Consider the following 13,265-nt stretch of genomic DNA (forward strand, 5'->3'; position numbering starts at 1 on the left):
CTGAAGCGTTTCTGTGGGGTAGAGGTAAAGAGATAACGCTTGTGTACATATAACCTGCCAGCTGTCTGGCAGCCCATTTCCAACTGTGATCTACAACTCATTAACTGATGGGAAAATTATTCAAGTCAAGTCAATATTATTTGTATAGTGCTTTCAACAATGCAAATTGTGTTTACATCGGCTTGATATAAAGCTGGGTGGCTTTATATCAGCTTTACAGTATTTAGACGGGGAATTAGTTTGTCGAAATAGTGTCATTCTCCTCTGGCCAGACAAAATCAGCAGTTTAAATCTAGGCTAAAGCAGAGTCAGATTGTGCAAAGGACTCATCATGTTCCTGTGGTCTTGTCCCGATGGCCGTCTATTCAAACACAAATAATTGATTTGTTCTTTAAAATTTCATATAAATATTGTTTATTTTAAAATAAACTTTATTCACAATTTTATCAAAAGTAATAGATATTCTAGGGGCATTTATTAATTGATATCACCCAGCTTTACAAGCCACACTCGCCGTCTGAAACTGCTGACAAAGGCAAGTGCTCATCTCGATGTTAAATATGTAAATATTTGTGATACAAGTTACTTCAGTGGATACAAAGCATTAAAATCCAAACCTCCAGAGACAAAGAATAAACAGAGACATCAGCAAATCAACATTTAATCCTCAGGTCATATATTATCAGATTCCCACATACACATTGTCTACACAGCTTGTTACACCTGATCGCAAACCAGTTTTTGTCCATCTACAAATATAAGTTAGTGCTGTACATTACTTTCCAATTATTGGTATGAACTGATCTGAGGCAGACGTCTTGTAAACATTGGCTGCTTCAAGTTCTAACTCTATACAGTCATCATGTCCTGGCAGCAGAATGAAAAAGAAAAATATCTCTAGAGTTTCCAGAATATATTTGTGTGTTCTGTACATGCTCAGAATAAGGCTTCTCAAAGCTGATGGATAAGCAGTCGGAGCTGAAGAGCTCTTGTTATTCAGACGTTAACATGGACCCACGGATTGATGAATGTCCCGAAAGGAAATACCATCAGTGTTTATGCAATCAAGCACAATCTTTTGCTTCTAGCTCAGTATATCTGCCATGAACCATTTAGCATCAAGGTGTTAAGGTGCTCACATTAATAATATTGCTTCTCTCCTACTATAAATCTGAAATCGATAAATCTTTAAATAAGTTGCATCATTACTGAGAAGTGCTTTGTAGTTTGGAACAATCACAGGTCAAACATTTGATCATATAAGCTCTTCAGATCGCAATTTCTCAACAGATCGAGGGAAATTAGCTAGTTGTGATCTACAAATAGTTGATAAAGAGTGAGTTAAAGGCACAGTTCACCCAAAAATGAAAAGTCTGTCATTATTTGCTCACTCTCATGTTCTTCCAAACCTGCATAACTGACTTTCTTCTGTGCATCATGAAAGATATCATGAAGAATAACCAAACAGTTCAGATAGTGCTCACTTTCATCGTCTTTTGTCCAAAAGATGTTACCAGTTTAACTGATTATATTATTTCATAGCTTTAACACATTGCCACTAAGTTATCATCACATTTTTATCTTCTATACAATTGTCATGACTTTATTTCCTCGTCTGAGTTCATATAAATGAACACCATCTACTTTGTCTAGATTGAAAATCAAAAAAACGATTCTCATTTCCAAGGACATAAATGCAAACAGAAGTTTAGCAGCGACTAAACAATTATTACTGTACAGGTGAATGTAATTAAAACTTGTAAAGCTTATGGCTCATTAATATGTGATCCAGGCACATTTCCCTGACATGGCCATGGTGATAAGACTGACTAGAAAGGAGTTTTATAAAAGCAAAAACAAGACGAGGACAGAGAGACAACGTTTAGATCAATTAAAAACAACGAGGGACGCTCTTCAAGACATCCATGTTTTCTCCTAAACGTCTGTTTTAAATGACGGGGGTTAGTTTAATGCATGGGGCATGGAGCTTGTGAAATGCCAACAGGTAGATATTTGGACTTAAAAGAATGAAACAATTGAGGATTTCTGCATAGACGACTCTGAGCAGCAGTTTGTGGGAGCTCACCACAGAGAAACACTTCATTTCCACACTACCCTCTGCCATCTTCAGCACAGTGACGGTCGAGCTGAGTCTGTCCTGGAACATTCAAAAGCTTTGAGTTTCATTTCACTCATTGATAAGTAATCTGGCTGCAGAAGTCCTGGGGCCCTTTTTAGCGTGTCGTTTTTTCAGATCAGTGTCCTCAATGTGATCTGCCATTGTGTGCACCTCACAGAGGTAAACTTAATGGTCCCCGTTACTAATGAGCACCTCGGGGCCAGCTGTGGCAGATGGGATGCGGGGCATCTTCTTGAGCGGACTGGGAATATGCTGAGAAACACAGAAAACCACAATCAGAAAGTGCTATAGGTACTGTAAACAAAGTTGAGGTCAAAAGTTTACACCCCCCCTTTCAGAATCTGCTAAATGTTAATTTTACCAAAACAAGAGGGATCATACAAAATGCATGTTGTACTCAAGTACAAGTACTGACTTGAATAAGATATTTCACATAAAAGATGTTTACATATAGTCCACAAGAGAAAATAATAGCTGAATTTATAAAAACGACCCTGTTCAGAGGCTACAGAAGATAGTTACATGGTTCCCAGGAGACAAAATAAGTTAAATTTACCCTGATCTTCAAATTCAAAGTTTTACGCCCCGGCTCTTAATGCATGTTTTTTTCTACTGGAGCATCAGCGAGTGTTTGAATCTTCTGTGATAGTTACATACGAGTCCCTCAGTTGTTCTCAATGTGAGAAGATGGATCTTAAAACCATACAGTCATTGTTGGAAAGGGTTCAAATACACAAAAATGCTGGAAAACCAAAGAATTTGTGGGAGCTGGGGGATTTTTCTGAAGAACAGCAGGCAGTTTAACTGTTCAGGACACACAATGGACTCATGAACAACTATCACTAAACAAAAAACACCGCTGTGGATCATTCAGGTAACAACACAGTATTAACACCTTCTTATAACCTTAGTTTCCTGTTCACACTCACTGCATTTGGGGTATATATGACCCCAAAATTTAAAGAATGATTGTGAAAAAAATGTACATTTTTAATAGTACATATAATATATTATTATTTTTTGTTTACTTCTCATCTGTACAGTAATGCTGTGTTTTTGGATATACAAAGTACTTTTGTACCTATTTACCACACAATTCCTCAACTATACCATTAGCTTGCATGTAAAATATTATTTTTTTATGAAAAAAATACTTAAACAATGATCTAAATTAAATATAAGTTGTTTCTGGATATTGATCTAGGTGTTAGCTGTACAATTCTGCCATCTGTTGGTCAAAGACAAACCTTTAGGAATTAAAATTTAAGAAAGAAATTGTATTGTCCATAGATACCCAGAAGAGGGCAATAGAGATCCATTCATTTTACTGGATGTAGCCAACTGCTCATATTATAACTTTTGTGATAGATTTTGTGAATTTATACATGTATAAACATTATTAAAGACATTAAAAATAAATATTCTTTCAAATAGTAGAATTTTGGTCGTTTTTGAAGCGATTTGAAATGTCTGTTTTTACAAAATACCACAGAAATTGCCACATAAGAAACACCTAAAGGACAAGACTTAGAATCAGATTGTAGTTGAATATTATTTATTTTAATGAACCAAATGTCTCAAATGGCTCAGAGTCATCGCCCTCAGTGTCTTCCAGGCATGATTCAGTTTCACTTGAATCAAGCAGGCAATCTAAAGTCTCCAGGAGAGTGTAACGCTTTGCCATACTGACACAGAATGAACTGTGTGACACCAAAGACCCTCTTTTATACCTTTGGTGTGGGAACTATTTCTTTGTTTTCAAAATAAAGTTGCAGCTCTTAGATCTCAGAGTAAACTTTCTCAAAGTTGAACAGGTCAGTTGCCTTTCATCTCTCCCTTGCTCTCTCTGTCTGTCTGTGTGTGTGTGTGTGTGTGTGTGTGTGTGTGTGTGTGTGCGCGTGCGCATGTGTGTCTGTGTGTGTGTGTGTGTGTGTGTGTGTGTGTGCGCGTGCGCATGTGTGTGTGCATTAGGTCTCACCCCTTTTATCTTTGTTCTGCATTTGTGGCTGATTTTATTTGGCTGTGGCAGTCATACCTGTCTGTGTGTGTGTGTGTGTGTGTGTGTGTTGAGTGAGCATGTCTTTTCTACATTGCATTTTTGCTCTAGTACCAGGCCTTCATTTCTGTGTGGAAATTTTCAGATTTATGCTGGAATTATTGATTTTATTTGTCAATTTCTAAAAAAAATGCTTTCAATTGGAGTCACACCTGTGTGTGTGTTTGTGTGCGTGAGCATGTGTGTGTGCAAGTGATCATGTTCGTTCCACATTACATTTGTGCTCTAGTACCAGGACTTCATTGTGGTATGGAAATTTTCAGGTTTATTCTGGATTTATAGATTTTTTTTGACAAATGAAAAATAAAAAACATTTTTTTTTTGATTTTCCCATTCATTTCAATGTGGGGTCATATTGACCCCAAAGGTCATGAGTGTGACTTTTTTTTTTACATACCTTTAGAACAACCAAATCAAGCCCAGTTTTTTTGTGTGTGTATGGATAGATAATTTAGAAAAAGTCACAAGATTTTATTCCACTGAGATAAAGGGAACCATTATTTTTAACTAAAGAAAAGTCGCTTGGGGTCATATTGACCCCAGAGGATAACTTAAGGTTAAGAATCAAGGGGATGTAAACTTTTGAACAGGGTCATTTTTATAAATTCAGCTATTATTTTCTCTTGTGGACTATATGTAAACATCTTTTATGTGAAATATCTTATTCAGGTCAGTATTAAATAAACAATAACATGAATTTTGTACGATCCCTCTTATTTTGGTCAAATACTTAACATTTTGCAGATTCTGAAAGGGGGATGTACACTTTTGACCTCAACTATAACAATGACAAAATGCAATAAATTGTAAAACTATTTGCTTTTATTATTATGACAATAGATTAAAATCATATGAAACATATCAGTTTGAAAAACATACCTCAGCTGCAATGCTGGAACTGACCAGTCCGGCCTCCAGCGGTCCGTCATCGTTCATCGAGCGCCTGGCGTACTGCCTGCGATGCTTCTCGTCCACATGAGTGAGGTACCATGTTCCTGGGAAGAGTTCGTCTACCGAGCCCTGAGGGATGTAGTTTGCTGTGGAAATGTGAGGAACATCACAACGTCAAGCGGATCCAAGATTTGAATGGAGACAAAATGATTGAGAGAAGGACAGAATGCAAACGCTCGATTACCTAAATGGTGGGTTTCTTCTCTGAGCTTCATGTTCTGAGCAAAAACATCCGGTGAAACCTTCTTTCTAGAGTCCAGTCTGGCCTGCAAGTCACACAGGCTGGAGACCAACTTATCCAGAGCAGATCCTTATAATAATAATAGAGATGAGTTATTAATGACTGTAATTCTGGACGGGCAGGATGACTAGCTTATATAACTGTAGGCAGCAAAATGTACATTGCCGTTCAAAAGTTTGGGATCAGTAAGATGTTTAATGCAATCTCTTATGCTCTTCAAGGCTGTATTTATTTGATAACAAAATACAGAAAAAAAACAGTAATATTGTGAAATATTATTGCAATTTCTAATATTGATTTCCTATTTTAATATACTTTAAAAATAATTTATTGCTGTGATCAAAGCTGTATTTTCAGCATCATTACTCCAGTCGTCAGTGTCACATGATCTTCAGAAATCATTCTAATATACTGATTTATTATGTTGTTTTTTTTGGAACCTGTGATGCTTTATTCTTTGATTCTTTGAATAAAAAGTCCAAAAGAACAGCATTTATTTAAAATAGAAATCTTTTCTAACAATATAAGTCTTTACTATCACTTTTTATCCATTTAACACATCCTTGCTGAATAAAAGAATCAAATTCAGTAAATGATGCTGAAAACTCAGCGCTGCGCCACAGAAATAAATGACATTTTAAAATAAGTATATTAAACTGATATTTAAAATGCAATAATATTTCACAAAATTACAGATTTTTTTTCTGTAATTTTGATCAAATAGATTCAGCCTTGATGAGCATAAGAAACTTCTTTAAAACACATTAAATCTGTTGAATGACAGTGTATTTTATAATGTTACAATATATCTAAAACATTTTTGGGTTGACTTTACAGAAAAAACAACTGTGTTGTTATAAAAAAAAGTGAATTTCTTACACCATAACTGCGAGCTTTGTCACACTGCCCACGCTAGTTTAGAGTAATGACACTCTAATAAAGTCTGTGTGTGTGTGTGTGTGTGTGTGTGTGTACCAGGTGTAGCGTCTTGCGTGACTTTGATGGAGTAGAGCGTAGCAGCAAAGCCTGATCCGTATGAAAACACTCCGATTCTCTGTCCTGCCAACTGCTGCGGTGTATGTCTAGAGATTTAAAAAAGAAATAATTCACTAGTGCATCACATTTACAGCGGCTCTGAAGAAGCACAAAGGCTGTAATCTACACTCATGAATGTAAGATGAGGCACGAGGAGCACTTACTGTGCGAGAACCGAAGCCAAGCAGCCGTACACTGATGGTGTGTACATGTTACCATTCTGGTTTGATATAAGGAGAGACGCCTTGGTCTTATTCTCAAACACTTCTGAGCTGGCCTTCATAAAGGCCTTCTCCACATCTCTGTCAAAATAAGTGTCCTCAATCTTCACATCTCTGCAAAAAAAAAAAGAAATTTTAAATGTTTGGTTTCTACAAGATGAGCTGCTTTTGAATAGAAAACAGCTGTGAGAAGAATCTACAAACACTTTCCAAATTGAAATAATTATTCAATAAATGTGGCCGCTGTGTAAGCTGTTATGTCACTGTCTGTTGGGTGACACTCATTTGGTGGGACCTTTCTTAAAGACGAATCACCAACCTGAACGCTTCCAGTCCACTGAAGGGCCCGCTCTCTGTGTTTGGACTGGGATGACAGAGGAAATCGTTGAGCATTAGTCGAGCCAAAGACTTCTGCACCAGTTTACAGTAAGGAGAGTGGAACACCATGAAGCCGAAGTCTTCAAGACTGCAACGCTTGTCAAGACGCTCTGAAACACAAGCAACAGAAGGCCTTAAACAACACAAACTGATTCTATCAGACACTATGACAGAGTTTACACACAGAGTTCACTGCTGGAATGTGTATTCATGGACCCTGAAGAAACAAAAGATGGAACCGAAACTTCAGTTTGTTCCTCATTTACTGTAGCTTCAGAAGATTTAGAATATAGTGCATGAAGCATGTTTATTGGAGATGCATCAATTGTTTGGCTGATACTGTGAACACATTCAGTAACGTGCATGATGAATGATCATGGTTTAGTTGGGGATAACAGCATGTAATGCATTAAAGGAGGAATTGCTTCTTATGAGAAACTACTGGGACTCCTTTATACCAACTAGCTGACTAATGTTTTATCCAAACATAGAAAAACAGAACATTGGGAGAATTTGTGTTAATTTATTTAAAGCCTTTATGTATAATGTATTATAAAGGGTTATTAAAGAGTAAAATGCATTCTAATTATTCATAATGCGTGTTTACATCTTCTTGTAAATAATTATAACCAAATTTGAAATGCATAGTGTAACAATGAATTAGTAAGTGTTATAATGTATTAACTGCGGTTACAATTATTCATGAGACCACATAATGCATTATAAGGTGCGTTGCAAAGCATAATTTATGAATTATAACAACGTTTATTATGCATTATACATAAAGGCTTTAAATAAAATGTTACCAGTTTTTTTTTTTTTTCATCCCAATGTGTCTTTTCATTTTTAATGATGCCTTTTGACCTTTTTTCTGTTTGGCAAAATATTTGTCAATTTTCATATTCAATAAATGAATAAATGAATAAATGCTAGCGCAGGGCTGTCCAAACTCGGTCCTGGAGGGCCGGTGTCCTGCAGAGTTTAGCTTCAACTTGCCTCAACACACCTGCATGGCAGCTTCTAGTGTACCTAGTAAGAGCTTGATGAGCTGCTTCAGGTGTGTTTAATTAGGGTTGGAGCTAAACTCTGCAGGACACCGGCCCTCCAGGACCGAGTTTGGACAGCCCTGTTCTAGACAATCTGAATTATGGGATCCTATAGTTTGAGAATACGTGGATGTATTTGCTCACCTCTCTGCCACTGGGCATGGATCTTGTTCCTGTAGACGGAGTAGCAGCGATCTAAAGCGCTGAGGTAACACTGGATGGAAAGCTTGCCGTCCACCACTGGATACTCAGACACCATATCTGGCTTATAAAAATCATACGCATGTTGCATATGTGTCCCACGAAGCCCTGTTAAAATAAGTGATTACATTTTCATTACTTCATGAAATAAAAAAACATAAAATGTGGTAAATAAAGTTATGTAAATATAGTGGGAAATAAAAGTGTTGACTTGAACCTTGTTATCACAAAGATAACAAAACCTGTTTTGTTGTGTCTCTCTAGGTTATTGTGACATAGGTCATGAATGCTGGTGGTTACTGCAGGCCTCATACCTCTCTCGAAGGCCAGAGGGGCGTTGGGTCCGACCAGCATGGCCACGGCTCCGGCTCCCCCTGTCGGCCTGGCGCTGCCCGTGGCATAAACGGCAATGTCACCCGCAACCACCAGAGCATAACGGCCTGTCACATCAGATCACATTAGCTCCACAGGCAAACACTCCATGTTCACAATTCACCAAATAAGAAGAGCTTAAATAAAAAACAAAGCCAAATATTATTTTGCACAGGAGATAATGAAGTGTGTTTTAGGACCATTATGATTGTTTGCGTTGCAATATTTCTGACATAATAATTAAGGATATTTTCTGTCCAAATTCTTTTTTTTTATATATTGTAAAAGATTATATATAAATATAAAAAATTCAGATGCAAAAGCCTCTAAGTGCTGTCTGAAATTTTTATCAGGCTTCTATATTTATGTTCAATAATTTAACTTTTTACACATTGCCATTAGAGTAAAATTACTGAACCTAAACATAGCAGCCTGATAAAAAAATGCTCATTTTAAATGAAAATTTCAGATGGCACTTAGAGGCTTTTGCATCTGAACTCTTTATATACTCTTCATAATTTCTTTTTACTGTAAATAAAAAATTAATGAATTACTGTAATTCAAAAACTTGAAGATTAACAGCTTAGATGACTGTTAATGTTGAAGGATTACAGTAATTTGTGTGAAAAAAATAAATTTAAACAATTTTCACAATCTTTAAGCAAAATGTTACTATAAATATTATTTTTCTTTTGATTTTGTGGTGAAATGTGGGCTGTTTTGTTTTAATGAATGATGATTTGTGGGTATAGTGCGAGTGAGAAGCGCACCGTCCCAGGAGCTGGACTCCACCCAGTTGACGGCGTTGAAGAGCGCGGCGGTTCCTCCGTAGCAGGCGTTAGTGGTGTCCACTCCCTCCACGTCAGTGTTGCCCGACTCCTCGAACAGCTGCATCAGGACGGTCTTGGTGGACTTGGACTTGTCGATGATGGTTTCGGTGCCTACCTCCAGCCGGCCCACGCTCTGGTAGGACAGGCCGCTGCGCTCCATCAGCCGCTGCACCACCGTCAGGCACAGAGAGCTGATGTCCTCGCGGTCCGAGCAGAAGCCCATGCGCGCCTGGCCCAGCCCCACGGTGTACTTCCCCGCTCCGACCCCATCGAACTCTTCCAGCTCCGCTTGCTCCACGTACTGAGACGGCACATACACCTCCACGGCCATGATTCCCACATCCTTGGGCCACGCGGCCTCACAAACAGCAGGGAGTGATCCAGGCATCCTGAACGGACTGAGACAAGAACGTGCAAGCTTTAAAACAGACGTCTGATCATTTAGTTTATTACTGTTTCAGCTCTATATGGTTGACCCGTATGCTTTTTTCAACAGACAAGATTGATATTAAGAAAACAGGTTCACTGCTTACAGATTTAATGCAGATATTATTCAAAAGTGTGGAAAAATTATGATTTTTTATGTTTTTGAAAGCTGTCTCTTCTGCTCACCAAGGCTACATTTATTTGACCAAAAACACTTACAATTACAAATATTATTATGCTGAAAATTCAGCGCTGCTCCACACAAATATATGACATATTTTCAAATAGAAAACAATTATACACCTCAAATAAATGCAGCCTTGGTGAGCATAGAAAAACTAAATCAGACACAAAAAATCTGAATTAGTCCAAACTTGTAACTGGCAAATGAGACACAAAACTATTTTATCTGTTAATCGACTTGAAAAAGGTCAACACAAATATGAGGAAGAGTGGAGTCGCAGCTAGAGACGAGCTCTGCTTCAGCTGGGGAAGGACATGACCTTTAACCCTGAGCAGCCGGTCTCGTGCCATGTAAACACACTTCACCACTCGATGTGGAACAGAACAAGTAAACACTACTCGTAGGCGTTGATTTACACACAGAACATGCAGATTTCACAAACAAACGCATTTTTTCAGCATTATGTGATCTTGGGACAAACTTTAAAGAGGCTTACAGACATAGCATGCAGGTTAAACAGCGAATAACTTTAGTTATTATGGCTGTTCTTGTTTGACTAGGATGATCTAATTATTCCTCTGTAATAATCTTTACATCTTAATCATCCCATCATAGCATAATTACACTGACTATAAATGAAAAATAAAGCGTTCTGGTTAGTCGTGTTGCTAACAGCTCGCCTAATGATAATAATTCATTTTTAGTTCATTAATAACTAACAAACGCACACTATGTAAGTATCTCATATGTTGTAATAATTGTGGAGAGGAGTCCCTCCTTCTTACCTTACAGTCATATATTAGTTTCTATAACTGTGCTGTCAGATGTTTAGTAAGTGTGCAGTCGAGCAGTGCACGTGAACGGAGCTTCCGCCTTACGCACGAGCGCGTCACAACTCACGCACGCCTACTGCGTACTTCAATCTCCGTGCATCTAAGTATGTAGTAAGCACGAACTTTTTAATGCAGAGTGCACTATTTCTAATCCTAATATTCGGACCGCGTTAATACTAATCTGAATAATGTATGACTAAAGCGTTTTTAAACAATTTAGTTTAACACATGTGACCCTGGAGCACTAAACCAGTCTGAAGTCGCTGGAGTATATTTGTAGAAAATACATTAATAACCAAAAATACATTGTATGGGTCAAAATGATCAATTTTTCGTTTATGCCAAAAATCATTAGGATATTAAGATTACGTTCCATGAAGATATTTAGTAAATTTCCTACCGTAAATATAACAAAACTTCATTTTTGATTAGTAATATGCATTGCTAACTTAATTTGGACAACTTTAAAGGTGATTTTCAATATTTTTTTGCTCCCTCAGATTCCAGATAGTTGTATCTCAGCCAAATATTGTCCGATCCTAACAAACCATACATCAATGGGAATATTTATTCAGCTTCAGATGATGAATTTTGATAAATTGACCCTTATGACTGGTTTTGTGCTCCAGGGTTATTTTATTAAATGCGTTTTTTTTAGATGTTGTCGTGAAATTAATAACAACATGAAATGTATATTCACCATATGTTGCTTAGTTCTGTCAAATATATTCAAGTAACGTGTGTTTACTATTTTAGTAGGCTGTTTAACATGACAGACTTTAGCTGCACAATCAGTGACATTTTTATTTATTCTGAGTTTAATCTTAATATTTTATTATTGTTGCACAAATATTTTATTGAACTAAAATCATACTAATAATTATTATGAATAAAAGAACGTTTCTGGACTGTTGTTGAGATTAAGTCTACTGAGATCATTAAGAGTATAACTTACCTGTAGAGCTGAATTCAGGTTAGTAGTAAAGGTAGTAAAGACATACTATTTAAACACGACAAGCGTGCTTCAGTTTCCTGAGCGCTTTCCGCGCAGCCAATCAAAACACAGATGCTGTTCTGAAGGTCTTGTATTCCCGCCCCTTTAAGTCCTCAGCCAATAAGCGGTCGAGAAAGGAGTGAGGCGCGCATAGTGGTTCAATGGTGTGAGTGAATGACGGTGTATGGTGAGAGAGCGGCAGCCAATCACAGCGCGCGTCTGATTTACTCGCCATTTCTGCGCGAATCACCAGGGAAGCATGACATCGTTTCCATGACTACAGGAGAGGATCAGCACACATAGATGGAACATATGAAATATTATATTTGCAAAAAAAAAGTCTTCATTTTAACAGCCCAGCTTGAGAATGATGTTACTAGTGTTTAAATACTATAACAGCTCATTTAGAGGTTTAATATTTTATCTGAAGAGATTGATTCACAGAAACTAAATCAATAAATATAAATGCTTCTCATTTGCTCTTTTCTTTACATTTTAAGTGGTCTAGTATATAATTTATAAAAACATCTGTTTTAAATAAATAGCAGTGTTTATGAAAATGAATAGTGCAAATATTTTAATAGCTTTTATTTCCATATTTCTAATGTATTGTAATCATCACACATTCAAGACATTTTATCAAGGTTCAGAAAAAAGCATTTTTCTCTTGAAACACTTATATTATAAACAGAATAAAATGTTGAAACTTCAGTTAAAATGACTGAACTAATATTTAGTTGCGTAACCGATCTGATTGATAACTACGGTGCATCTGCCTTGCATGAGTCGACCAGCTTCTGGCACCTAGAAACAGTTCCTGGGAATTTGGGGGTTTTGCTTCAGAAAGTGCATTTTTAAGAAGTGTGCAACTGCTTTTATTTCTAGCAAACTCAATAGGCTCATTGAGACAAACGGAGCAGGTTTCCCTGAACAAAGGGCAGGTGAATAATGTCAGTGTCTTGTGTGTCCAACAGTATAAAGTGCATCTCATCCTTATAAAGACCCATTTACAGAACACCGCCCACTTTTCAGCAGCATTTCCCCTTCATTTTCTCCACCAAAAAAATAAAGTGGCATCTCTTTTTAGCATAGAAAAGCACCTCACAATTGATAATAAACTTTGTTTGTGAATGCTTTAAATGTCTTTTATGATGCAATGAACAGCATTAAGGCTGACGTTATCAAAAATTAGTAAAAATTTACATTGATTAGGAGCATGAAAAATTTATTTTGCATTCAGATAAATACAAATAGATAAAAAGCTTGAGCTTGTAAGAAGACTCACTCGATGTCTGCTGCAATCAAAACAACAAAAACTCAACTGCACTCTTATATACCAATTCAATAATCCTAATTT

The 13,265-nt window shown here is 37.0% G+C and overlaps 1 protein-coding gene across 3 annotated transcripts; it reads right to left on the reverse strand.

Moving 5' to 3' along the window:
- Window positions 1-645: 645 nt before the first annotated feature.
- On the reverse strand, window positions 646-11,985 carry LOC306863745 (hydroxymethylglutaryl-CoA synthase, cytoplasmic-like). Of its 3 annotated transcripts, none has more exons than XM_079407277.1 (10): window positions 11,870-11,985; window positions 9,412-9,869; window positions 8,584-8,709; window positions 8,213-8,377; window positions 6,964-7,132; window positions 6,588-6,758; window positions 6,364-6,470; window positions 5,332-5,457; window positions 5,076-5,233; window positions 646-2,392 (listed from the first exon to the last, which is right to left on the reverse strand). In XM_079407277.1, the coding sequence occupies exons 2-10, from the start codon at window positions 9,857-9,859 to the stop codon at window positions 2,306-2,308; spliced, it is 1,557 nt and encodes a 518-aa protein (XP_079263403.1). In that variant the 5' UTR covers window positions 9,860-9,869; window positions 11,870-11,985; the 3' UTR covers window positions 646-2,305. The 3 variants fall into 3 exon arrangements, with proteins under 3 accessions (XP_079263403.1, XP_079263402.1, XP_079263404.1); XM_079407276.1 differs by lacking the exon at window positions 11,870-11,985 and adding an exon at window positions 10,867-10,963; XM_079407278.1 differs by lacking the exon at window positions 11,870-11,985 and adding an exon at window positions 10,872-10,912.
- Window positions 11,986-13,265: the final 1,280 nt, after the last annotated feature.

The sequence above is a fragment of the Barbus barbus genome (genome assembly GCF_936440315.1).
Source record: "Barbus barbus genome assembly, chromosome: 45".
Classification (NCBI taxonomy): domain Eukaryota; kingdom Metazoa; phylum Chordata; class Actinopteri; order Cypriniformes; family Cyprinidae; genus Barbus; species Barbus barbus.

What these genes read in the sequence shown, in the direction of transcription:
- LOC306863745 (XM_079407276.1), bottom strand. An exon ending in CCCTCTGGCCTTCGAGAGAG is followed by an intron (nt 8,378 to 8,583) that starts GTATGAGGCCTG and finishes TTATTTTAACAG; the next exon opens with GGCTTCGTGGGACACATATG. An exon ending in CCATGCCCAGTGGCAGAGAG is followed by an intron (nt 7,133 to 8,212) that starts GTGAGCAAATAC and finishes CTTGTGTTTCAG; the next exon opens with AGCGTCTTGACAAGCGTTGC.